Below are 26,469 nucleotides of genomic sequence, written 5' to 3' on the forward strand. Positions count from 1 at the left end.
CCCTCCGTGACTGGGACAATTTATTTTTTATTTCTTTTTCTTATTACCCCGTTTTCCTCCCCTCCCCTGCCTCCCCCTCCCCCCCCCCCCCCCCCCCCCCCCCGTCTAAAACACACCAGAAGGTTGACCTTCCCATTCCTGAATCTTCCGGGTCTACAGGGCAGAGAGTTGACCTGATTCTGGGTCCTCTCTTTGGGTCAATGTGTCTTTGAGCCACATTCCCTTCTCTTGCTCTTCTTTAAACACAGGATGTCTCTTGGAACCCTCTATATTTTTGTCTCTGCACCCCTCCTTGTGTCTGTATATCTCCAGGTTTAGGAATCTCTTCCAAATTGTTTCCCCTACATTTAGAGGGTCTCTCTTTGTTTTTCTGGGGCTTCACCCTCTGGGTATACCCAATGCAACAGTGAGACCCATGCGGATGGGAAAGGGAGTAGAACTTCCCTCCTGCCCCCATCCGGAGGCGCCGGCAACCTAAGGATGGTGAGGTAATGCCAGGGCCCGGCTACGGCCGGGTCGCTTCTCATTCAAGGCACAGGCACCTGGTCGACGCCCGGCCGTCCGCCCCTCTCCCCACCCCCAAGCCGCCCTCCTCCAAGCCCCCGCCCCCTCCGCCCGCCCGGAAAAGGCAAATTTGACATTTTTAAATCCCGAGCCTTGGAGGGATCGATGCGGCCCAGGGGCCCCGCCCGGGGTCGATATTCCTGATTGGGAAGCGGCCGCTGAGCGGAGCGCGTGTAAATCACCCGGACGGGGGGAGGGGGCGCGGGAGCCGACCGCTTCTCAGACGCTGGGAGCCACGCGAGGTCCCGGCGCGTCCCCACCCCAGGGCAATGGAATGAGGAGACAGTTAGGCCTCAGACCCGGAGACAAGCTCGCCCTTGGACTCCCGCCTCCCCCGCCCATCTCTAACTCTGTGGGCCTGCTCCGGTCTCGCTTCAGCGGCCGCCACCCTCTGTTGCCCCTGGAGCCGCCAGGGAGGCCAGTGTCGGAGCCAGCCATGCGGCGGCTTCTCTCCGGCCGCTCCCGCGGGGCCTGGGCTTCGGCGGCGGCTGTCACGAAGCCGACAGGCCGGGCCGGCCGGGAAGGGGAGGGTGGCGGGGGAGACGTGGGGGGACGGCTGGCGCAGATATGGCTCACAGTGGGCGCGCAACAGATGTTTGCGGGATTGAGGGACAGCAAGGCGGCGTGGGCACTGCGCGGCGCTGAGCGGGGGCTGAAGGCGCGGGTTGGGGGCGGGGGCAGCCCAGACCTGTCGGGGGTGAGAATCTGGCCTTCTAGCGAGGGTGAGCAGGCACCCCTGGCGCTCAGGGGAGGCTGAGTTGGACAGACCACCCCCCACCCCGCCCCCGGTCCGTGGACCCGGGTAGCAGAGAACAAAACAGAATGGGGGGTGAGAAGGCAAGTTCGGAGCCCACCTACAGCCGCCTCCGCCGCTCCTGCCCCCCAATCCTCTTGTCTTGCGCGGTTGGAGAAACCGAGGCAGCGGAGGCTGAGAAGGGGTAGGATGGTTAAAAGCGATGTCAGCCACGAGGCTGGGGGTAGCAACCAGAATTCCCGCGTGGGTCTCTGGATTCACCTACCCGCCCCGGGTCCTCTTGCGGCTAAATACACCGCCACGTTCCCCGTGCCCCCACCCCCCGCCATCGCAGCTCAGACCCTTCCCTCTTGCTTCAGCTTGTCAGATCACCACCCACCCCGGCGCCAATCCCCACCCCGCGCCAGTTTATAGAACAACAATTTGGGAAAAACAATCCAGGCCGAGTGACGGCCCCGTAATTGTGACAAAGTGAGTGCGGGCGGCTGGAGAGCGCGCTCGGGCGGGGCGCGGCGGGGCGAGGCGGGGGTAGGGGCGCCTCCAGTTCGCCCCCCACTCTCTCGTTCTCATTCCGGTCATCTCCCACCCCTCTCCTTGACTCTTCTGCAATTTTTCTTCTCTCGGGCCCTCGCGCCTCCCCTCGCTCCTTCCTCCATCGCTCTTTCCCTTTCCTCTCGGTAACTGCTCTTCTCCAGCCCCCGCCCCACCGCAGCCCCGCCCCCGGTGCGTTTTTCCCCCCTCTCTCGCTTCTCGCTCTCTCCTCCGCCCTCTACTTGTTTCTCCATCTTTTCCTCGTGCCAGTCGCCCTCGGGACCCTGGCCCCGGCTTACAAGTCCGCTTCTCTCCCTCCCCAGTCCCGGCTTCCTGAGGTCGAGCCCTGAGCTTCCTCCCGGGTCCCCACCTTCTGGGAGGCCTGCGCAGCCCGGCACACGGGGTTCTTCCCGCCCCACAGGGACGGCCCCCAGGCCCAGGCGGCCTGCCTCTCCCCTCCCGCTCCCGTCGCTGCCTCTCCCACCCATCTCTCTGCTCCCTGAGCCAGTTTGTTTGTCCAGCGGCGGCCTCCGCCGCTCGAGCTGTTTGCGGAGCTTAGCGCGCCGCCGCGCAGTGCCGGCCCAATTAAGTCTCATTCATTATTCAGCGCCCCAGTGCTCCCGCGCCCAGCAGCTGGCGGCTCCAGCGTCACTTTGATGCCCCTCCCAGCCCTGGCCGCGCCGTGAGTCCTAGGGAGCAGACATGGGGAGCTGCTTTCTCCCCGGACCGGGAAGCGGACTGAAGGGGCTGGGAATGTAGGAGGGAACAGAATCTGTCGACTGCGGGGAGGTGACAGGGGCAAGCCTTCCAGGCCCACCCCACCCCCAAGTCAAAGATGGGGAAACTTGAAGATCCACGCTTTTTCTTTCCAGAGAAGGAAACAGGCCCACCCCACCCCCCCAAAGCCAAGGTTGGAGCCCACGACATTGAAATGAGGGGATCTTGCATCCCACTTCCATCCCAGCATTGAGGCGGGAGGACACCGCAGACTATTCTCCTGGTGGGGAGGCCCTCACCCCCATCCTTTTTTGCTCCTGGTTCTCTCTCGCGCCAAAGTCAGCGAGATACAGCAGACTTGGGGTTCCTGAGGGATTCTCAGGTCTCCGGCTTGGATCTAGATGTATTACCCCTGACTGGCTGGCCTGGAGGCGGGGCAGTGAGGCAAACTTAAGGGGAGAGCCTCTCTCTGCAGCCTGTACCCTGGTGTCTCTGCCTTAGGCAAATTGGAAATGAAGCCATCCAAGGCAGTCTTGAACGGCAATGGAGTAGGGAGAGAGGACTGCAGCCTGAGGTAAGGGAGGAGTCACTCTCCCATTTGTGTGGGTGCGAAGCGGGGAGCGAGGGCTTTTTGCTTTTATAGGCCCCCCCCACCCCGCCCCGCCTCGCCCTGGGCTGCTTTGACCCAGCATTTAGACAAGGTGAATCTGGGGCTCCGCCCAACACCTCCCGCCCGCAAGCGGCAGCGCCACCTGGTGGTCGTCCTGTAGTAATGTAGGCGCTCTTGCAGTGGGCGCTGCGCCAGCCGGGTTGAGCTTGGGGAGACGGAATACGCCAGAAAAACCTAAAATGAAGTTTACCGGAGAGGGCAGGCGAGAGAAGCCCCAGCCTGAAAGGTGATCCCTAAGGGGCGAGGGAGGGCCCTGGGGAGGAGGGGCCTGGCCAGGACGGCCCAACTTCCGTGACACAGCAAACGCTGAAAGACAAAGTCCACTTGGATGAATGAGAGGGGCCATTTTGACTGTGGTCAAAGGAAATGTCTGATCTGGGAGCCGAGGTACCCAGGTACAGCTGCTCACCCTGGGACTAGCGGGTACTGACTGGTGGGCCTGAGCCCCACAATAATGGAGGGACTTTACAAGTTTTTCCTGGAAGGCGGTGGTTGAAATGTGAGGTGCCTGGGTCCAGGTCAAAATGTAGCTTTCTAGAGCTGGAAAGAACCCAGGACCTCTTTCAAGTTTGTCTTTTGTCAAGATTTCTTGGCCTGGAGAGATGGGAGGCTGGAGAAGGGCTAAAATCTCTGCCAGGGGTCTGTGGGCAGCCACAGTCCGAGTTGAGGTGGGGCGGGGTTGTATGGTAGGGGACTTTAAAAGTTGTACAGGAACTTTCCAGGGATAGTGTATTCATGTTTATTCACTCACCCCCACCCACAAACCACGAGTCCTTCCAGGAGGTAGGTGGCCTGAGGGGAGGTCTGCAGTTTAAGTTTACCCTTTGTTGTCCCTGTGCTGAGTTCTCATTTACTCAACCAAAAGCACTTATAACTTTCTTCTCTAAATTTGGAGTCACTGTGGTTGTAAAGAACAGAGGTGAGATTCTAGACCTAAGGATATGGGAGAGCTACAATTTCAGGGACACTCAGGAAGAGCTGGACTTGACTAATATTGGAAGGAGAAGTGTTACTGTGTTGGGGCCTGGATATAATCTTATGACTGTTTTTTCCCATGTCTTAGGGTCTTAGGATAACTCTGGGGCCATGACTGCCATGATTCTCACAGACGACTCCAGATTTCTGCATTCTAGGCAACGGCAGGTGCCACTGGACTTACTGTGAGACCCTTTTCCTAGAGAATGGCCAAGGGCCTCCTGCTGACTTACGCCCTCTGGGCTGTAGGGGGCCCTGCTGGTCTCCACCACCTATACCTGGGACGGGACAGCCATGCACTGCTCTGGATGCTTACCTTGGGGGGGGGTGGTCTAGGCTGGCTCTGGGAATTCTGGATGCTCCCAAGCTTTGTTGCTCAGGCCAACAGAGCCCAGGAGCAGAGGCAGGGCTCAGGAAGGGGGACACCCCCCCTAAGTCTCATTCGCTTTGTTGCCCAGATGATAGTGGGCATGTATTTTGGCCTTGTGGCTCTCATTAGCCTTTCCTTCATGGCCAGCTTCTATATTGTGGGCCTGCCACTGGCAGTTGGCTTAGGGGTCTTGCTGGTGGCTGCCATTGGCAACCAGACATCAGACCTAAAGAACACTCTAGGGGCAGCATTTCTTACTTCACCTATCTTCTATGGCCGCCCCATAGCCATCCTGCCCATCAGCTTGGCTGCCAGCCTCACAGCCCAGAAGCATCGCCGCTACAAACCTTCAGCTGGGTCAGAGACGCTCAGCGTGCGGCTCTACCGCCTGGGCTTGGCTTACCTTGCTTTCACAGGCCCGATAGTGTTCAGTGCCCTCTGCAACACAGCTGTCACCCTCAGCTATGTGGCAGATACCCTTGGCTCCTTCCTGAGTTGGTTCAGCTTCTTCCCCCTCTTTGGGTGCCTTTTGGAGTCTGTCCTCCTTCTGCCTTTCCAAGCCTGGAAGCTGCTGGTCGGAGATCATGGCATCAGCAGCAGCTACTTCCAAGAGTGGGAGAAGCTCTATGAGTTTGTTCACAGTTTTCAGGAGGAGAAGCGTCAGCTGGCTCTCCAGGTAAGGTCTCTCCCCTCTTGTTGCTGTCTGAGATGGGTCTAGGAGTTAGGCTCAGTCTCACTGGAGCTGGTGTGGAGGTACTGTTTTCATGTCTGCTGGGTACAGACCCCAGAAGGGTATCCTGGCTTCTTTGGGCTTCTGTGTGCAATGGATGAAGGTTCAGAGACTCTAATAAGGAGTGGGCAAAGATATATGTATATTATTTTCTTTTTACTGAGGTATAATATGTATATAAAGTACACTAATTTTATGTAGATACCTATGTAACCACCACTCAGATGAAGGTATGGAATATTTCCACGATTAAGAAGGTTCCTTTGGGACTTCCCTGTCAGTCCAGTCATTAAGACTGAGCTCCCATTGCGGGGATCATGGGTTTGATCCCTGGGCAGGGAACTAAGATCCTGTATGCTGCACAGTGCAGCCAAAAAGCAAAACAAAACAAAAAAGAAGATTCCCTCATGCCCCTTCCCAATCTATACTCCTTTCCTGGGAAAGAATCTGTATTCAGACATCTATTACCATAGATAATTTTGCCCATTCTTGGGCTTCATATAAATGGGATCATCCAGTGTATATGCTCTTTTGTGTCTGAGTTCTTTCATTCAACATTATGTTTGTGAAATTTACTCATACACGGGATTATAAATTGTTTTCATAGTTGTTTGATGTCCTATTGTGTGACTATACCACAGTTTATCTATCCATTCTATTGTCAGTGAACATTTGGATTGTTTTCAGTTTGGGGCTGTTCTGAATAAAGCTGCTGCAAACACTCTTGTACATGTCTTTGTTGGACATATATGCTTATTTCGCATATATGTAAGGAGGAGACCTTGTCAAGGATGCCAAGTTCCAGGTTGGAAAACGGGCATCTGTGATTAAAAGCAAATCCTGGTTCTTGCCATGAGATCTAGAACTTGTCTATGTTTCAGAAGGTTGGAATTCTAATCTGAGGCTCTCTGCCTTTCCTGCCAGCAGTGGAAGCCAATTCCAGCCTGCTTTAGGAAGGTAGCAAGGAGAGGCCCAGGAGCCCAGACAACTTATGAGGTTCTAATTTGTTAGCTTCTGTTTCCCTAAGGTTTTTGGTCTCTCAGAGGGGGCAACAAATGAAGAAATACATGGCAGATTCCGGGAGCTAGTGAAGACCTGGCACCCTGACCACAATCGGCACCAAATGGAGGAAGCTCAGAGCCACTTCCTGGAGATCCAGGCTGCATATGAAGTCCTGAGGCAGCCCAGGAAGCCCAGGGGATCCTGGAGGTGGGAAGAAACTTCCCTTTGAGGTTGGACTGGCAGAGCTGGATTGCTTGTCCCAGCATACCTTTGCCCAGTGAGGCATCCCATCAGTGTGAAAAAAACTGTCATTGGCAGTGTGTGCTCATTTGCTCGGTCATGTCTGATGCTTTGTGACCCTATGGACTGTAGCCTGCCAGGCTTCTCTGTCCACGGGATTTCCCAGGCAAGATTATTGGAGTGGGTTGCCATTTCCTTCTCCAATCACTTGCAGTAGAGATGAGAAAACCTTAAAGAGGTGAGAAAACTTTTGTGATTTTGAATTTCTGAATTATTGGCTATTGTAGTCCTGACTTTTTTCTTAATCCACATAGTGAAATGAAAGACATATTATAAAACCAATAAAATATCTTTTAGAGACTAGACCACATGATTTCACCTCTGGTATATTGATAGATCATGGAGGAGGTTACTTAACTTTCTTTTTTTAATGTACAAACCACCAAGTGAGGTGATTGAAGGAAAATATAAGGGTTCTAATATTTCACAAGATGTCCTGTGGCAAAAGGGATTTGATCTATTCTGTGGACTACCAAGGTGTAAGACTGGGGTTAAGTTTGAAAAGGCTGGAATTCTAGTCTTTTCAGGAAAATATTTTAATTCCGCTTATAGGAGAACTTTTTAGAAGTTGCACTTTTCCAAAGAAGGAACAAGCTGCTGTGAGGTAGGGGATAATCCCCCCATCACAGACCCTTCTACTTGGAATATTGTGGTGAACCTTCAAACTTTACACAAGTGGTTGGACTGGCTGAATTGTCAGAGGTCTTCTTGAAACTTGGAATTTGATTCTGAGCTATACACCCTGCTCCCTAGTCATTTACGGTCTGGTAGGGGATGATAACACAGGTACACATATCAAAGTCCTCCTTGTTCTGTGTTTTGAACTGTGTCCTGAGAGGTGGAAATAGAATGTGTTAGAAACTTGCAGAAGGGATAGATGATACTGTTTTATGGGGACTCATGGGAAAATTCATAATTTTGTATTTCATATGGAAATGGCAACCCACTGCAGTACTCTTGCCTGGAAAATTCCATGGACCGAGGAGCCTGGTAGGCTACAGTCCATGGGGTCGCAAAGAGTCAGACATGACTAAGCGACTTCACTTTCACTTTCATGCCTTTGTGGGGACTTTGGGGAAACCCTAGGGAACCAACAGCTTGAGCATCTCAAGGGGGCCTTATCTCATTCCCAGTTGTAGAAGGAACAGTCCAGGATGCCTCAGTTTGAAGAGGAAGACTGGAGATCAGGAACATGATAGTAAAATTATGTACCTTTTCTCCAGCTTTCTTTATTTGTGTGTACCACACTTACACTTTCCTTTATCTGAAAGTTAACTCTGAGTAGTGTATGTGTTTTTAAAAAGCAGAATTACTTTGGCTTGTATTCTCTACTGATTAAAAAAATGGCCCAATCAATTGAGAGGAATGAAATTTATAGATGTTTTTTCTTTGCATCCATATATATAAAATATGAATTTATGAATTCATAAATTTATGAATTCAGTGAATTTATGTACTACAATTTTAAGACCAAATTTAACTTTCATATCTTTTTCTTTTACTTGTTTGTTTTTTGAGGTCGGAATTGCTTTTTTTGGGGGTGAGCTCGGCAGGCCTGCTGTGGTCAGGTCAGTGTTCTTCCCTCTGAGGCAGTCAAAGCCTGCTGCCTCCTCCTGCCACCCACCTGAGTTAGTGGAACATGCAAAGCTCAGAGGAGCCGCCAGGGCCCGGGGGCGATGGAACAGGAGCGGGTGGCACCAGCTGGGCTGCCTCAGTCAGCACGGACCACCCAGGAGGCATCCTGAGCCCACATGGGGGCTGAGGCTCCCTGGGAGAGGCAGGCAGGCAGGCAGCACCCCAGAGTCGGGGGCCCACAGGCCTCGGGGGGCACCAGGCTCATAGTAAGCAGAGGTCTGCAGGATCCTAGCCATACTTGGCCAGCACGAAAGAGAGCTGGGCAGTGATGAGCCTTTCACCAGAAGGGTCTGTCTCCTACCCTAGGTCTGGGTCCTTGGGGCCTGGGGGACACAGAAGGCACTTACTAGGGAGCTGAGGCTGGAAGGCTGAAGCCAGAGGCCTGGCTGGGTCTGCTAGGGGACCTCATCTTCCCTGAGGAAGGAACTTCCTGAGCAGCCTAGGTGAAGCAGCATGGCCTGCAAATCAGGGGTTGGTCCTGGAGACCGGAGAGTAGCTAGTCCGGAAGGGCGGGGCGGGGCGGGGCGAACCTTTCCCAGACTGATCCTTGGGAAGATGGGAGGGCTAAACTGTTTAATTTACTCAAATGTTTCATCATATCAAGTTATTCTTCTGTTTTTGTCAGTATTTTTTATTTAAGTGTAGTTAATTTACAATGTCACACTTTTTAAAATGAATTATTTCTTTTTGGCTACGCTGTGTCTTCATTGCCGTGAGAGGGCTTTGTCTAGTTGCGGTGCTTGGGCTTCTCATTGCGGTGGCTTCTCTTGTTGCAGGGTACTGGCTGTAGGCATGTGGGCTCTAGAATTCGGGCTCAGTAGTTGTGACTCACAGGGCTAAGTTGCCCTGAGGCATGTGGAACCTTCACAGACTAGGTATTGAACCCGTGTCCTTAACCACTGGACCCCCAGGGAAGTCCTGTCACGCCTTTTTAAAGTGGCCCAAAAATTAATGTACGTATTTTCTTTGAAAAACGCAATTTTTCAAGTTATCACATGGAATTTTAATAAGCCATTTTCATAAGCTATGAGTAATTTATTAACATGATATATATTACTACATCTGTAAAATGTAAATATATTAAAAATAGTCTATAAGGAAAAAGAAACACAAGAGTGATTGGGGTTTACTTGATTTGGAAAATTATTTTACCATTCTCAAATTTTCTTATGCGTTTTTGTTACAAAAATATATTTCAGTTTATTTAAATGAGAGCTATTTATGAGCAGTTTCTATTTTTCCCACAGGAGCAATGCTACAATAAATATCTTTAAACGTGTACTGGGACTTCCCTGGTAGTCCAGTGGTTGAGAATCTGCCTGGCAGTGCAGGGCACATGGATTTGATCCTTGGTCCAGGAAGATCCCACACACCTCAGGGCACCTAAGCCTGTTTGTCGCAACTACTGAGTCCATACTCCCTTTAGGAAAGAAGCCTGTGCACCACAACTAGAGAATAGTTCCTGCTGGCCACAACTAGAGAAAGCCCAAGCACAGCAAGGAAGACCCGGCCCAGCGAAAATAAGTAAATAAACAAACATGTATGCTGGTGCTTTTTGTTTTTCTGAGGCTAGATTCCAATAAGTGATAAAGTAGGATCAAGCAGAATATATGTTTTAATACCTTGATTGCTGTTATATCAGGTTACTTTTGGAAAAGACTAACAATCTACACTTTTACCAGCAGTACAAGTAGTCCTTTCTTTGTTACTGGTATGTACTGTTACCTCTTTGCAATTTTTTGCTAAGATAATGGGTGAGAGATAGTATCCGATGACTTCAATTTGCCTTTCTGTGACTTCTAGTGAAGTTCAGTATCTTTGCACAACATTTTAAAAAATTTGTTTTGTTTTGTTTGTTTTAATTCTGGCTGTGCTGCCACTGCAATGAGAAGCCCTTGTACTGCAACAGAGTAGCCCCTGCTGGCTGCAACTATTAATAGTAGAAACCCACCTGCAGCCAAAAATAAATAAAAAGAATCTTTCCCTCTTAGTGGGAAATACTATTTGGTTAAACCATCTTTAGATTTCATCTTTGCTCTTGTCCTAGCCTGTGAGCAGGTACTGAAATTGAGTGCTTGCCAGAATCAGGCTACCTACCTACCCCCAGTGGACATTTAGATACTCATGTTTCTAATGGTGTAGCCAGCCATTTTTTGAAAATAAAGAAATGGCACAAGTCACATGAATTTGGAACCTCTGGAAGAAAATTCTGCTTTGCCACCAACCTAGAATATTATAATCACTAAGACTTTTTTGAGAATGTACTTCCTAAAGACCCTGACATAGTGAAAATCAGCTGAAAATAGAAATTCACTATGAAATAATTATTTTTAAAAAACTAACTAAGATATTAGCAGGTGAGAGATCTTCTTTTTCTCTGAGTTGATGTAAATGAAATCCAATGATGTTGTATTCTTCCACTCCTACAAGAAGAAGTGTACAGAACCTTTAAAAAGCTGGAAGCAAACTGAGAAAGCCTCTCCCCCAAGTACTCATCTGGTGCAGTGCAGGGTCTAGAGATGACCCAGAGATGACCATCTTCCCAGAGATGACCATTCTGGCTTCTGAATTAATTGGAAATCCCGTACGTGTCCCACCTTTTGGGCATCCTTAATTGCTGTTCTTTTTTTAAATTTTTATTTATTTTTTAATTGAAGGATAATTGCTTTATAGAATTGTGTTGTTTTCTGCTAAACATCAACATGAATCAGCCATAAGTATTTTGTTGTTCTTTTATTGCACTGAAATTTGCTTCCCTGAAATTTCTTTCTAGATTTCCCATTTCTTGTTACAAAAAACAAAAGCCTTTAAGAAACCTTTATATATATATATATATATATATTTTATTCACTTATTTGGCTGTACCAGGTCTTAGTTGCAGCATGCAAACTCTTAGTGGCAGCATGTGGGATCTAGTTCCCCAATCAGGGATCAAACCTGGGGCCCCCTGCATTGGAAGTGAGGAGTCTTAACCATTAGACCACCAGGGAAGTCCCGGAAACTCTTTCTTGATAAGAACTTGCCCTTCCCTTCATATCCCTCTAAATTTTCCCTTTTCTAGATTAAACATTGTCTTGTTTAAGGATGTGCTGTAGTTTGATAGAAAGAGGATGGATGGAGAAGTGAAAAGATGGGGTTTTCCTTCTGCCTCTTGCCTGACCAGCCTGCTGACTTAGAATGAGCCACTTTACCATTCTGGGCCTCAGTTTTTTCTTTGTTAGGTGAGGAAATTGAATTTAGATAACCTTTAAGATTGCTTTCCACACTAGATTCTGGGTTTCTTAACTGTTTGGATGAAGCTTGTGTTAAATAGTTTGGTTTGACATCTCGCTGCCCTCTTGTGGACACTGTCTTGGGAAAAAAATAAAATATTTACTTGCTCAAAGAACAATATCATGGCCACCCCCCAACCAAAAATTCACGTGTATCAAACTGTCTGTTTTCATTTATTCATGTTCTCTTTTAGTCCTCATCCATAAATGTACATATCATATCAGGGATATAATCTTATAGTCTTTCCCTTCCCTAAATCATAGGCATTGATGTATATTACTAGGAAGATGTTATATGTATATATATATATATATTTTTACTGAGCTATAATTCACATACCATAAAATTTACCCTTTTAAAGTATACAATTTAGTGAATTTTAGTATATTTATAAGGTTGTAAAGTCATCAACACTAACTCCAGACCATTTTAAACCACCCTAAAATGGAATCCCTTAACTATTACAATTCTCTCCTCTCACCAGACCCTGGCAACTACTAATCTACTTTCTGTCTCTATAGGTTTGCCTATTCTGGACCTTTTAAGTAAATAGAATCATACAATGTTTCCTTTTGTATCTGGCTTATTTCACTTAGTATAATATTTTCAGGATTCATCTATGTTGCAGCATGCATTATTATTATTCTATGTTTTTAATTTTTTTCAAATAGCATAATTATACTTTAATGCTATGTAATATTCCCTTCTTGGGAGACATTTAAGATATATATATATATATTTGCTGATACATATTTGTTGTTATAAAGAATGCTGCATCAATATTTTCATGTTTCTAATTCATCTCGTCTCTTGAATTATTTCAGAATAAATTCCCATGGGTGGGATTACTGGGTCAAAGGGTATGAACATTTTTATGACTGTTGTCAATATTGCTCTTAAATTGTGGTGCCAAGAACCAGATGCAATTCTCAGATGTGTTCAGACAGAACAAGGTACTGTGGAGCTATTAAGTTCTCAAGGTCTGGACAATATATCATCCTTTATATCAAGCAGTCTAAGAATTTATTAGCTTTTTTGGAGGGGGGTGGTTTCTCATGGAGCTTATAGCCAACTAAGGCCCTTAGGTCTTTTCCTAGGCACTGTGTCTTCAAGCTGAGTTTTCATCTACTCTGGGACTTAGGAGGCTTTTGAGGACTCCCTGGCTGGAATTTAGTATTTCTTTGTTTTCTTTTTTTCTCTAACAGTGAGTGTGTGGCCCTAACAAGCCAGCAGGTCTGGGTTTATTGCAGTGTTCGATGAGAACTGCAGATGGCGCCTTAAGGCTGTCACAGGGTAAATTATGTCCCTTCACTGTTTTTTTTTTAGGATCTAGTGGTGGTACCTCCTTCAGTTCAGTTCAGTTGCTCAGTCGTGTCCGACTCTTTGCGACCCCATGGACTGCAGCACGCCAGGCCTCCCTGTCCATCACCAACTCCCGGAGCTTACTCAAAATCACGTCCATCAAGTCAGTGATGCCATCCAACCATCTCATCCTCTGTCGTCCCCCTCTCCTCCTGCCTTCAATCTTTACCAGCATCAGGGTCTTTTCCAATGAGTCAGTTATTCGCATCAGGTGGCCAAAGTATTGGAGTTTCAGCTTCAGCATCAGTCCTTCCAATGAATATTCAGGACTGATTTCCTTTAGGATGGACTGGTTGGATCTCCTTGCTGTTCAAGGGACTCTCAAGAGTCTTCTCCAACACCACAGTTCAAAAGCATCAATTCTTCAGCCCTCAGCTTTCTTTATAGTCCAACTCTCACATCCATACATGACTACTGAAAAAACCATAGCTTTGACTAGATGGACCTTTGTTGGCAAAGTAATGTCTCTACTTTTTAATATGTTGTCTAGGTTGGTTATAGCTTTTCTTCCAAGGAGCAAGCATCTTTTAATTTCATGGCTGCAATCACCATCTGCAACTCAGTACCTCCTTAGTCGGTTCATTACCAGAGTTCAGTCCCCTCCACTTGTTGGGAAGGTTAGAGAAACTGTGAACTCCAAAGTACGTATGTTTTGTAGATGTCATTTGATCTTTTGAGAAACTCTGGGGTAATCTCAGAGCTTTGCCTGAATACAAATTTCATGCCCCTGCTTTGGTTTTTGAAGTTCATACCCCCAAGAAGCTGATTTTTTGGCTTCTCTTCATGTTCCTTGCCATCTCTTCCTTAGTGGCAAGGGATTGAAACATGTTCAGTTAACTGGTTTTGTTTGTTTAGCTCAGGTGGGTTCTAACAACAAATGCAGAAAATTTACATAGGGTTCCAGCTAAATGAGGTTATAGTTCAATAATTTATTGCTTTCTTCATTTTCCTTTTCTTTCCAGTTCTCTTTCCCCCCACCTTTTTCCATCTGGTACTTGCAAACTATTATATTCATAATTTTCAGCAAGACCTTGGATTTTCTGGATTTAAACTTCATTGATAAGTTTCAACAGAATAGAGCAGTGCCCTTTGTGGGAAAGTTGGAAGGGAATGATTTTAAAACCCATTCTGTGCCAGAACTTAATTCCATTTTGGGGTAAGAAGGTTTGCCGGGAACATCCTCTGCTGGGCAATGACTAACTTAGCATGAGAGCCTGGCTTTGCAAGCATCACTTAAAGGGACATTTTTCCGACCATCAATAGATCAGGCACCTTTCAAATGAATTACTGTCAGGAAAGGAATGGGAAGCGTAGAGAGGAAATCTAGGTGTCGTCTATTCATGTATTTCCCAGTCACAGATCTGAGGGCCATTGAGGCTCATGTTACTCCCCGGCTTCTCCTTCCTACCTATAATCACCAGTTTGAACTTGGCTTGTCTTTAAAAAAAAAAAAAAAGATTAAAATTTATTTATTTATTTATTTTCAGCCGTGCTTGGTCTTTGTTGCTACACACAGGCTTTCTTAAGTTGCAGACTGTGGGAGTTGGGGTGTGAGGGCTTCTCACTGCAGTTGCTTCTCTTGTGGAGCACAGGCTCGAGAGTGCAGGCTCAGTAGTTGTGGTGCGCGGGCTTAGTTGCCTTGCAGCATGTGAAATCTTCCTGGACCAGGGACAAGCCTGTGTCCCCTGCATTGGCAGGTGGGTTCTTAACCAGTGGACTACCAGAGAAGTCCATTGGCTTCTCTTGCTACCTTCCCTTTCATTCCTGGGGTCCACAGTAAAGAGAGTGTAAGTTTACTGCTTTTCTATGTAATTTGAGTTGAAAGCACTTGCTCATTTTGTATTGTGTGACTGGGAACTCTGCCTCTTAGCAGTCGACTTTTTTGTACAGCCAAGAGACTGATCACTTCAGACCCATCTCCCCTCAAACTCTAATTCTTTGCCATCAGTGTGTTTCTTGTTCTCATGTTCATGTCTTTGCTGATGTCAATCTTCTGTAATTCTTTTTCTCCTCTACTAATCCATATCTTTATACTTCTTTTATGATCCAGCTTCAGGTTTATCTCTAAATGATGCTTTCACTGATTAGGTCCACCTCCAGTAATCTTTCGTCTTTGAATTCCTTCCACATTCTTGTCCCCTTTGTACTGTTCTGTCAAGCATTTTCTTACATGTTGCCATACAATCATTCTGTATCTCACGTTTTTGAGTCTTGTCTCTTTGACTATACTGAAGGACTGTTGTTCAGTCGCTAAGTCATGCCGAACTCTTTGTGACCCCATGGACTGCAGCATGCCAGACTCCCCTGTCCTTTACTGTCTCCTGAAGTTTGCTCAGATCTATGTCCATTGAGTTGCTGATGCTATCTAACCATCTCATCCTTTGCCAACCCCTTCTCCTTTTACCTTCAATCTTTCCTAGCATCAGGGTCTTTTCCAGTGAATCAGCTGTTCGCATTGGGTTGCCAAAGTATTGGAGCATTAGCTTTAGCATCAGTCCTTCCAATGAATATTCAGGGTTGATTTCCTTTAGGATTGACTGGTTTGATCTCCTTGCAGTCCAGGGGACTCTCAAGCGTCTTCTCCAGCACTACAATTTGAAAGCATCAATTCTTCGACACTCCTCCTTCTTTATAGTCCAACTCTCACATCCGTACATGACTACTCGAAAAATCATAGCTTTGACTATATGGGACTTTGTTGGCAAAGTGATGTCTCTGCTTTTTAATACACTGTCTAGGTTTGTCATAGCATTCCTTCCAAGGAGCAAGCATCTTGTAATTTCATGGCTGTGGTCACCATCTGCAGTCACTATCTGCAGTGATTTTGGAACCCAAGAAATTAAAATCAGTCAGTGCTTTTCACTTTTTGCCCATCTATTTGCCATGAAGTGATGGGACTGGATGCCATGATCTTAGTTTTTTGAATGTTGAGTTTTAAGCCAGCTTAAAACTGGCTTCACTCTCCTCATTCACACCCATCAGAAGGCTGTTTAGTTTCTCTTCATTTTCAGCCATTAGAGTGGTATCATATGCATATGCATATCTGAGGTTGCTGGAAATCTTGATTCCAGCTTGTGATTTATCCAGCCTAGCATTTTGCATGATGTACTCTGTATATAAGTTAAATAAGCAGGGTGACAATATACAGTCTTGTTGTACTCCTTTCCCCAAAATTTTCAACCAGTCTGTTGTTCCATGTCCAGTTCTGTTGCTTCTTGACCCTCATACAGGTTTCTCAGGAGACAGTTAACATGGTTCTGGTATTCTTATCTCTTTAAGAATTTTCCACAGTTGGTTGTGATCTGCATAGCCAAAGGCTTTAGTGTAATCAATGTAGATGTAGATGTTTTTCTGGAATTCCCTTGTGTTCTCTCTGATCCAACAAATGTTGGCAATTTGATCTCTGATTCCTCTGCCTCTTCTAAATACAGCCTGTACATCTGGAACTCCTTGGTTCACGCATTGCAGAAGCCTAGCTCGAAGGACAGAAGGACTATCTTCTCTCAATGCAAGTAACAGGACATTTACTAAATACACTAAATTTCTGTTTAAGGGAGTTTGGGTTTTTTTTGAGCATGAGCCACCCATTCTTTTTGCATGGTGCTGCAATAGACCTTCCTCTCCTACAAACACACCCCTGCTATTTAATAATTGAGGCTTGATGTCCTTGTTTGTTAAATGAGGACAGTGATGCTTGCCTCACAGGGATGTTGAGACATTCAAATGGGATGTGTTGAGGGCACTTTATAAACCCTAAAACATTTTACAGAGGGTAGCATTATCACTTTTTAAAAAATGGTGACAGACTGTATAGATGAAAGAACATGCTAAAATTTCATGAATGAACTTACAGTAAAGCAGTATTAGTTATATTTTTCACACATAGAAACAAACTCACTAGAGATCAATTTCAAGTTTTTAATGAACCTGCAACTGAGTGTTTCAAATATGAGTTTTGGTTCTGACATTGTCACTAATTTTGTGATATAAGGATTCAACCTTTGATAATTTAAGGCTCTAAACATCTGATACACAGTTGAATTTGGGTATGTTACCCATGTCTTTGAACCTCAGTTTTGTTATCTATAAAACAGGAAATTCCAACCTAATCAAATCCTTCTAGTAGAATCTTATAGAGTGGATGTTCAAAGAAATATTAATTCTACACAGAAGTCTCCTGGGTAAAAAAAAGTTTCCTTGGGGGAAAGCTGCATACTATATACTGCATTCCCTTCAATATTAAAAAAAAACACATTACCATATTAAATGCTCCTGGAAGGAAACCAATTTATTTTGAATTTTTCAAAATTAATTTTTATTGGAGTATAGTTGCTTTACAATAAACCAATTTATTTGATTTTACCAAGCCTTTCCCAAACTCATTTGGACCTGGAATAGTTTTTTTAGATAACATCTATTCAGCATGCACAAAACTACGTTTCTAAGACACATAGTGTGGACTACCAACATGAATATTCTTAGGTATCAGAGGTAGTCCAAGCAAAGGGAAAAGTACACCCTGATGAGATATTCTCTGCTGGTCTTCATGCTTGTTGTGGTTTACGACATCAGCTTTAATCATCAGAGACTTTAACCTCTTTTTTTTCCCCTAATAAAAACATGGAATCTGACAATCAGTCACTTCGGATATAGAATATTGACTCAAAGAAAAACATGCTAAAATTTCTGATCACAAGGGTCTATTGGAAAATATATTAAATTAGGTCATGTTAATTTTTGCAGCATATATCTGCCAAGGTGATGATTGCATCATGGTTTATCTTTAGTTCTAATTTGCCTCAGTCATTAGGTAACCTGGGATAAATCATTTCCCTTAAGGCTGAACTAAGATATATGGATGTTTTTTCTAAATAGTCTTCTGTTGTAATCCTTAGCAGTTATCTAATCATTTCAAAAATTTGGTTGTTTTTGTGGTTTTTTCAGAGTAGATCACAGTATTATATATTGAGTTTATCACAGCATTTCCTTTCTTCCAATATAATTAGATTTTAAACAATTTGCCACTGTTTTAAAGCAGGCAATGATCACTTAATTGTGTGCCATATAAAGTGAAAACTGTATGTGTAGTTTAAAGAACAATGATAAAATTAATCTTTATAGCCCTTTATAGCATTTGTTCAGTATCCTTTTAGAGAGGTTGAGTGCTGCATGGAAAAAGATGGGCCATGAGCTGCAGTACCCCTCTTGCAGATTCCACTCAGTAAAACAATGCTCTATGTGACCCACCCATCTGGGAGAGCCGTTAGATTTTGAGTTAAATCCTTGTGAAGAGCCTACACCTCCTGTCACCCCAGGGACTTGGCAAACTACTCCTTTCAACCACACTCAGCACTCTCGCTTAGAGGAGATATGATTCCATCTCATTCCGTTTCCATTGATGTTTGACAGCTCTCATAGATCTAGCCTAGGCATGCTCTATCCACCTCCCTTCTAAGTGGGATATCCACATATAAAAACTCTCTCCCATTAGACCACAGGCTCTTTTAGGAAAGGCATCATGTCTCTCCTAACAGACTAAGGTTTCCAAGAGTGAGGATTTAATTTTTCTCCCAAGGAAGAAATTACATTTTGCAGCAGCATCAGGCCCTGTAACAAAGGTGTTACCCAAATGACTTTTGGTTGGTGACATCAGTCATAGAATAAGATCTTGGATCCTATTGGTTTAGGTCTCATTCTTTAGTATGAAGTTTCCTATTAACCAGGGTTGTTATCATCCCATTCCTACACAGTATGGGAAGGCAGAATTGTGGAAGAATTACACATTCTTCTCTGTTCCTACTTTGCACTTTTCTGTTTTAGCACTTATCATCAGGTTATAGTTATTTAATAGCTTTCATCCTCCATTACAACTGGATACTCTACTTGAGGATAGCGATCTAGTTTTATTCTGTGTAAGTGGCCCACCCCTAGAACAATGTCTCCTACTCATTCGGTGGTCAGTGAAAAGAGCGCAGATATTTGGATGGTCTGCTTCTATTTGAATCTTTGAAAGACGAGTCAGTAGTAAGCAACAGATTGTGTAGTGCCCTAACTAGTTGGATGACCTAATCTTCTGTTTCTTTAGATCTGTAAATGATGTGGTTGGATTAGTTTAGACGCTATGAATCAAGGGTCAGTGGGCTCTAGAGGATGTCTGGCCCTTCCACTCCATCCAAAGTTAAAAACCAAAGGACCAGATAGATGACTTTGTAGAGATCTACCTGTACTGCCACTCCAACAACAAACCTGTGGGGACCAAAATTACATTATGCCTATGGTGTCTATACACTCCCATATACCCTCTCTGGCTTGTGGTTGGTTCCTGCCCAGAGCCCCTTATACTTTGCCCTCAAAAGAGAACATGGGGACAGACTCTGATTAACCTTTTCAATGCTGATTCAATGCCCACCCTCTAGCCACTCCTGACCAGTTGGCAGTGGGGTGAGTGCTTCATACATGGAGGAAACTGGCTAGAAAGGTGCACAAATATTAAGGGATGGTTCTGGAGAAGGCAACAGCACCCCACTCCAGTACTCTTGCCTGGAAAGTCGCCTGGACGGAGGAGCCTGGTGGGCTGCAGTCCATGGGGTCGCGAAGAGTCGGACACGACTGAGCGAGTTCCCTTTCCCTCTCCCTGGCTCTGGGGTGCTTGGGAATCTAACCACGAATAAGAGTGTTTAACGGAAAGATTCGACGGGTAATGTGACTGACCACAGCCGTGTAGAGGGATGCAGACAACTGAGCAGACCAGGAAACCGACACAGAAATGGACTTGGTGTATCTGGTGAACGTGGCTTGCTCCTGAAGCTATCTTGCACCAGGCCAGGGTCACGCATCCTCCCGCCACCACCCCGCAGCGGCCTCTACGGATTCCCAGGAGGCTGAGCGGCAAAGAAGTCCGGACGTCCGGGCGTTTCCCACAGCTGGTGGCTCTGAAATAGCCTTCTGGAATAAAACTCGGGGCTGGAAGGAGGCGAAATGGAAAGTGGTGTTAAGTCGTCGGGGAGAAGTCGTAGCGCCAAAAGGAGAGCCGTCTGGGAGACAAGAGTCCCGGCCAGGATGCAGAGAAAAGCCCCTCGAGCGGTGCCCCTCGAGGCGGCCGCCTTCGGCAACCTCCGGGGGAGTTTCGGCTCTTTCCGGCAGTTCCAGCTCGAGCCCTCTACTCCCAGCGCGCGCTGTGCCCCCCTCCCCACGCCGCCCGGCTCTTTCTGGGACTCGCCATTCTGCACGCGGCTGCGAGCTCGTGTCCCACACCTGTCCCGACTCCCATCTAGTTTGTTCTCCAACCCACTCTTCCAATCCCTTCCCTGCATCGTTCTTCCCGATTCTCGGCGACGCCCGAGCTTCCTCAACTCGGGCGCGCGATCCACAGGGCGGTGTGAGGCGCGAGGGACCCGGTAGCGGGAGGAACTGTGACCCGACGGACAGGAGGCCACCTCTCGCCCCGCGCCTTTCCGCGCGCGGGTCTTCGGCTCGCTGGGCCGCCTCGCTCCCGGGCCTCACTCGCGGGCCGGTTGGCTGCAACGGCCTCGAGCTCGGCGCGCCGGGTTCGCGCTGGCGCGAGCACGCGCCCTGTGCGCTGGCTAGCCGGCGCGCACGCGCTCGAGCGGACTGCGGGGCGGGGCGGAGATCTCGAGCCTCGGCGAGGTCGGTGTGGATCGGCTGGCACTCAGGCCCCCAGCCGCGGCTGCGATTCCCAGCCCGCCGCCCGGCAGAAGAGGGAAGCGGAGAAAGGGGCGGTGGGGGCGGGGCGGCGTCCGGCTCCGGGAGAGCTGGGGGAGGAGCGCGACGGCTGCAGCTCTAGAAGAGGAGGAGGCGGCGGCGGAGGAGCTCCTTTCCTCTTCTCAGACCCCAGAGCGTCCGGGACGCAGAGCCGGAACTGGGGAACGCGGCGACTGCGGGGGTCCGGGATAGGTGAGGCTCAGGGTGCTGGTCGAGGGGTGGAGGAGGGATGAAGCGGGGCGCTGAGGTGCAGAGAGCGGGCTTGAGGGAAGGCACACGGGGAGGGAGCAGTTGTTGGGGGTTGGGGTACCGAGAGTAGGGGACGTGAACCCTTTGAGACTTAGAGTACCCAGATGGTGAAAGGTTTCTGGGGTCAGTGGGGCGGGCCGAAGCACACGGTTCCGAGTTGAGGGGTTTCCGGAGGCATAGGCCGGGGAAACAATGGAGTGAAGGGGGGACTCTGATGTGAGCGTGTGTGGGGTACTGGGTTTTAAGAAACAACGAGAGGTCGAAAGGAATGAAAGAATCGATCATTTGGTATGAGAAGTACAATGAACTGGAAATTCATCGCAAATGCGTAAGGTCATCTACGTGGGTGTCCGAGGTCCTTAGGATTTGGGGGGCAAAGTGGGATTTGAAAATAAGAGAGAGGAGGGCATTCTTGGAATTGGGGGTGGTGGGGAGCGGGAAACGGGACGGAAAATATAGCCAAGGGGGGCAGACACATAAAATAGATGTGGTTTGGGTTTGAATTAAAGCAGAAGAATAAGTCCAGTTAGAGAGTATAGGTTAGGTGGACTGGAGTGGCATTTTTCTCCTAATTCATCCAGGATGACTGGGTTCTTTTAGAAGGTGGATTTTTCTCTGGCATGTCCCTCTGCTAAGGAGTACAGGCTGCTCTTTTAATAATTTGGTTATCATTTATAGTTCATTTCATTGATAAAGCATGCCTGTAATGTTTGTTTCCCTTCTCTAAATTACATGTATGTAATTTACCTGTGGTTAATGAAGCAGGAGAGGACAGGTCACTAGAAACAGACATCTTGCTTTGAGTTTGGTTATTGATAATGCAGAGTTTAGGGTGTTTGGAGGAGAACCAAGAGTTTGTTCATCAAAAGGTGATGAACAGCCTTGATAAAATCTGAGTTATCTGTACTTTGTTAGAATTACAGTTTCTCACTGAGAAATGATCATGTACCATCTGCTACTGGTTTGATTATGGGAGAGAGTTTGGTTTTTGTCACCAGAAATTCCTGATGCTGATTTCAAATTATCAGGCTATTTTGTACCTTCCAGTTTGAATTCAGGTGATTTGAAAATATTATCGGGAAGTATTTCGGCGGTTATGTATGATCTTTGCATTTCCTTGATACTTGGATTTCCAGACCAAATTTTGGATGATACTAGATACAAGATTGCTGATTTTGAAATTATAATTACCATTATGTGTTCATAAATAGTCCATATTAAGCCTTTTGAGGCATTAAGTTTTGCTGACTCATCTAAGATTTCTGGGAATTTTTCCGTTTATATTTCTCAGCTTGGCCTCAGATAGTAGCATTAGGCTATTTTATAAAGGTCCAAAAAGAATGGTCTAAATTGTCACTTTTCTTCTGTTATAAAAACTGAACAAAGCAAGAAGTGAGTGCAGTTTCCTTATTAGTGATAATGAAGTGCTAAGATTGCTTTCCACGTATCATCTAATTTAATCATCATAATCATTTCCTGTTTTATAAATTCAGAGATTAAATTACTTAATAAGGTCGCAAAACTAGTAGTAAATAAAACTGAATTCATACCTATTCTGTTCGGACACTCCTTTAAGTGTTCCATGTTGTTCTACCTGCTTTTTCCTCCTGATCTTGGTTGTAGTATGAACAGCATGAATTGGTTGAAACCTGGGTCTGATACAGTGATCTAGACAAAGATTGGGTTGATGGGCTACATCTGCAGAGTTTATTGAAGGTTTATTGCCCCTGTGATTTAACAGATCTTCTGGGGTCCACAAAATAGGCAAAAACGTCCTCTTGCTAAGGATTTGTCCTGTGAGCACACTTAATTTGCTGTTTAGTCTAGTGTTCAGCTGAAATACTGTGCATACGTGGCACTCTTCCTTGTGGAAGTCAAGACAGCCAGTTGTGGAGCCAAAACCAATTAACTCTGGAAAACAAGTGAAAACTGCTGAATGCTCAAGTGCCCTCCAAGCACCTGTTGAGTCCACAGTTGGTACTGGCATTATCTCTAAATATAGACAGGATCCTCTTAGAAACCAGGAGTAAAACTACTAGAACCGAGAGACACAGCTGGGGCCTGAGGGAGGAGCCAGAGGTTAATGGCCGAAACATCAGCATAGCCTGTGGAGGCTGATCCAGGAGCAGGAAAGGCTACAGATACTAGTGAATTGCAGGAGGTGAGGAATTTTTATTTGTTGAGCAGTTAGGTATTCTAGGGACTGACTGAACTCAGTGTGTTTTATATATGTTACTTTATTAGGTCTTCAAATAATCCTATAAGGTAAGCGTTATCCTCATCTTTCAGATGAGGCTTGGAAAACTTTGTAATGTAACTTTGTAATGATGGTGAAAGAAGTTTATATTTTTATTATTATATTGCTACTCGCAGTTTCCATTGTAGAGACACCATATTAAGACTGGAAAATTAAAGTCACTCTTTAGGATCCACTATGCTGCTTTGTTAGAAGTAAAACCTATTGTCTTGCTGCTTACGTTGGAGACTGGAAGGTAAAGCTTATATTTTTCTGATTTAAATATTGGAAAGGGGAGCCCATTCATTATTTAGCAAATGTCCTCCTATAGAATATAGTTCACCTTCTAATATATCTTCCTATCATATGCCAGTGATATGATACTGGTATATAAATCTGTAGTGTATGAAAATGCCATGCCCATCCCTCCTGTTCTGAGGTCTTGACTTTCAGGCAGGTCATCTAGGCTCTGAGGATGACCCTGAAGCATGCCTGTTGCACACTCTTAGCACTTTTCTTGATGTTTTTGCCTCAAAGATTTGATCATCATTCTTGCTTGGTTACTTTAAAAAAATTGTGGTAAGATATACATAACATCATTTAAACCACTTTTTCAAGTGTACAGTTCAGTGGCATTAAATGCGTTCATACTGCTGTGAAACCATCACCACCATTCAACTCCAGAACATTCTTATCATCCCAAACCAAAATTCCTGTTAAAGAATGACTCCTCATTCTTCTTTTTTCCCAGCTCCTGGCAATCACTATTGCACTTTTCTGTCTCTAGGAATATGATTATTCTAGGTACCTCACATAAGTGGAATTATATAGTATTTGTCCATTTGTGTCTGGCTTATTTCACTTAGCACATTGTCTTCAAGGTTCATCAGTGTTTTAACCTTGTCAGAAATTCATTCCTTTTTAGAGCTGAGTAATATTCTATCGTATGCACATTCCCTTTATCGATTCGTCTATAAATGGACACAGGTTGTCTCCGCCTTTTGGCCATTGTGAGTAACGCTGCTGTGAACATTAGTGTGCAAATGTTCAGTATCTGTTCATATGATAATCCTATGTTTAAGTTTTTGTGGCCGTTTGGTTACTTTTTTATATATAATTTTATTTACTTATTTTTTGATGGTGCAGGGTCTTTGTTGCTGCATGGGCTTTTCTCTGCAAGGATCAGGGGCTACTCTCTAGCTGCAGTGCTCAGGTTTCTCATGGCAGTGGCTTTTGTTGCGGAACACGGGCTCTAGGCATGTGAACTTCAGTAGAAGTAGCACCTGGGCTCAGTGGTTGTGGCTCCTGAGCTCAAGATCACAGGCTCAGTAGTTGTGGCCGATGGGCTTCTTTGCTCCGAGGCTTGTGGGATCGTCCCTGACTAGGGATAGAACCGTACTTCCTGCTTTGGCAGGTGGATTTTTTTACCTTCCCTGAGCAACCAGGGAAGCCCAAGTTTGGTTACTTCTAAATGATGATTTTATTGTGTGTTCACCTGAAGGTAGTACTTGACCTCATTTTTGAGGGCTTCTGTTTCCTCTACTGACTTTTTCTGTCCAGTTTGCAGGACACTTGCACAGGAAATGATTTGTCTAGTTTTTATGACTCTCTCTTAGCTTCTGTCTAATTATATTTATGTATCAATACATCTAGCAAGCACCTTAAAATAGAGTTCAAGTTAGCAATAAAAGTACTTTTGAAAATCTTGTAGGAGCTTTAGTTGATGAAGAAAAAAATAGGAGTTTCTGTTTTAAAGTATGAAATGTATCCAGTGTGAAAGGGACCATTTGTTATACACAAGGTTTTTTCAGTCATACTTATAACTGTGGATCGTCATCTTAAGAATGTTATTTGTATATATGTTTGAAAAATCTGGTACTTCTCTGGTGGTCCAGTGGCTAAGACTCCACACTCCCAGTGCTGGGGACCCAGGTTCGACCCCTGGTCAGGGAACTAGATCCTACATGCTGTAGCTAAGAGCTCACATGCCATAACTAAAGATTCCCTGTGCTGCACCTAAGACCTGGTGCAGCCAAAATATAAATAAATATTAAAAAAGAAAAATGTGTCAGTAGTGTAGATCATCTTCAGTTCACTTTGCTGCCTTTGGTTGAAAATTTAGGGTACTTTTTTCATTTCAGAATATTTTATATATATGTTGTTGTTGGTCAGTGACTCAGTCATGTCCAGCTCTTTGTGACCCCATGGACTGCAGCACACTAGGTTTCCCTGTCCTTCACCATCTCCCGGAGTTTGCTCAAACTCGTGTCCATTGAGTCAGTGATGCCATCTCATCCTCTATCACCCCCTTCTCCTGCCCTCAGTCTTTCCCAGCATCAGAATCTTTTCCAACAAGTTGGCTCTTCGCATCAGGTGGCCAGAGTATTGGAGCTTCAGCATCAGTCCTTCCAATGAACATTCAGAATTGATTTCCCTTAGGGTTGACTGGTTTGATCTTGCTGTCCAAGGAACATGTATGAGCTGCTAGTTATTGCTTACCTTCTATATCCTTTATTAATTGAAAAGAGTTTGAGTGCCTACTATATGCTTTAAATATTTCAGGAAGGTAACTGTAATACAGGAAGTACTGTTTGAGTCGATTTTTTCTCCCTCCCTTTATATATTTGAGAGAGACAGAGTTGTCACATAGTACCAAATATAGTAGATTGAAACAGCTGCAGGCTGACAGTGAACTGTCTCTTAGGATGGGTCTAACCTCCAATTTCATTTTTTCTAATTGTCACAAGGAGGTTAATTATGCCTGCATCTTGCTTCTTGAAATTATTGAGTTACAAAGGGACTTCAGGCTCACATACCATTTTCTGGGAGCCTCTTTTGGAATCTTAGTGAGTTTATACTTACCTTGGATGTGGTGTGTTGGTTCTGAAATATCTCCAAAAGATTTAAAGTTTTGGACATTAACTTTAAATATCCAAACACTTTAGGTTGCTGGATATAAGGATTGGCCAGAGGCCAGCATTTACTCTTCATGTTCAGATTTACCATGGTGGCTGATTGTGTTGGGTTCCTGAAATATACATGCAACTTCTGCACTGACTCTGCAGCAGCCCCAGGCCTTAAAATATTCTGTAGGATCTGAGAACATAGCCACCAGCTTAAGACCTCTGCAGTCAGTGTCCTATGACTAATTTGTGGTTAGGAGTTACACAGCGATTCTTACTAGTGCAAACCCTAAATGACAACCTTAGATTGTTGGTTAGGATTTTTTTATATTACTTAATTAGCAAAATGACATGATTACTGGTTGTGGAGTATGTGTTTGTGTCTGTGTGTTCTTTAGAGTTGGTTAGAGGGTGTTGGGATTGAGGAGAAGGTTTGTGATGAAGCCATTATATGATTATAGATGGGTCTCCTTAGA

General features: G+C 45.6%; 2 protein-coding genes across 2 annotated transcripts in view; both read left to right on the plus strand.

Annotated features, from left to right (window-relative positions):
* Positions 1-3,376: 3,376 nt before the first annotated feature.
* DNAJC22 (DnaJ heat shock protein family (Hsp40) member C22) lies at positions 3,377-7,480 on the plus strand. The gene is made up of 3 exons (XM_040234111.1): positions 3,377-3,631; positions 4,300-5,257; positions 6,339-7,480. The coding sequence occupies exons 2-3, from the start codon at positions 4,418-4,420 to the stop codon at positions 6,540-6,542; spliced, it is 1,044 nt and encodes a 347-aa protein (XP_040090045.1). The 5' UTR covers positions 3,377-3,631; positions 4,300-4,417; the 3' UTR covers positions 6,543-7,480.
* Positions 7,481-20,504: 13,024 nt separating this feature from the next.
* SPATS2 (spermatogenesis associated serine rich 2) overlaps positions 20,505-26,469 on the plus strand; it is a 151,548-nt gene continuing 145,583 nt past the window's right edge. Inside the window, exon 1 of the mRNA XM_040234074.1 lies at positions 20,505-20,797. The gene's annotated coding sequence lies outside the window, so the exon portion shown is untranslated. The remainder of the gene's footprint in view (positions 20,798-26,469) is intronic.

Source organism: Oryx dammah, unplaced genomic scaffold (assembly GCF_014754425.2).
Source record: "Oryx dammah isolate SB20612 unplaced genomic scaffold, SCBI_Odam_1.1 HiC_scaffold_29, whole genome shotgun sequence".
NCBI classification, from domain to species: domain Eukaryota; kingdom Metazoa; phylum Chordata; class Mammalia; order Artiodactyla; family Bovidae; genus Oryx; species Oryx dammah.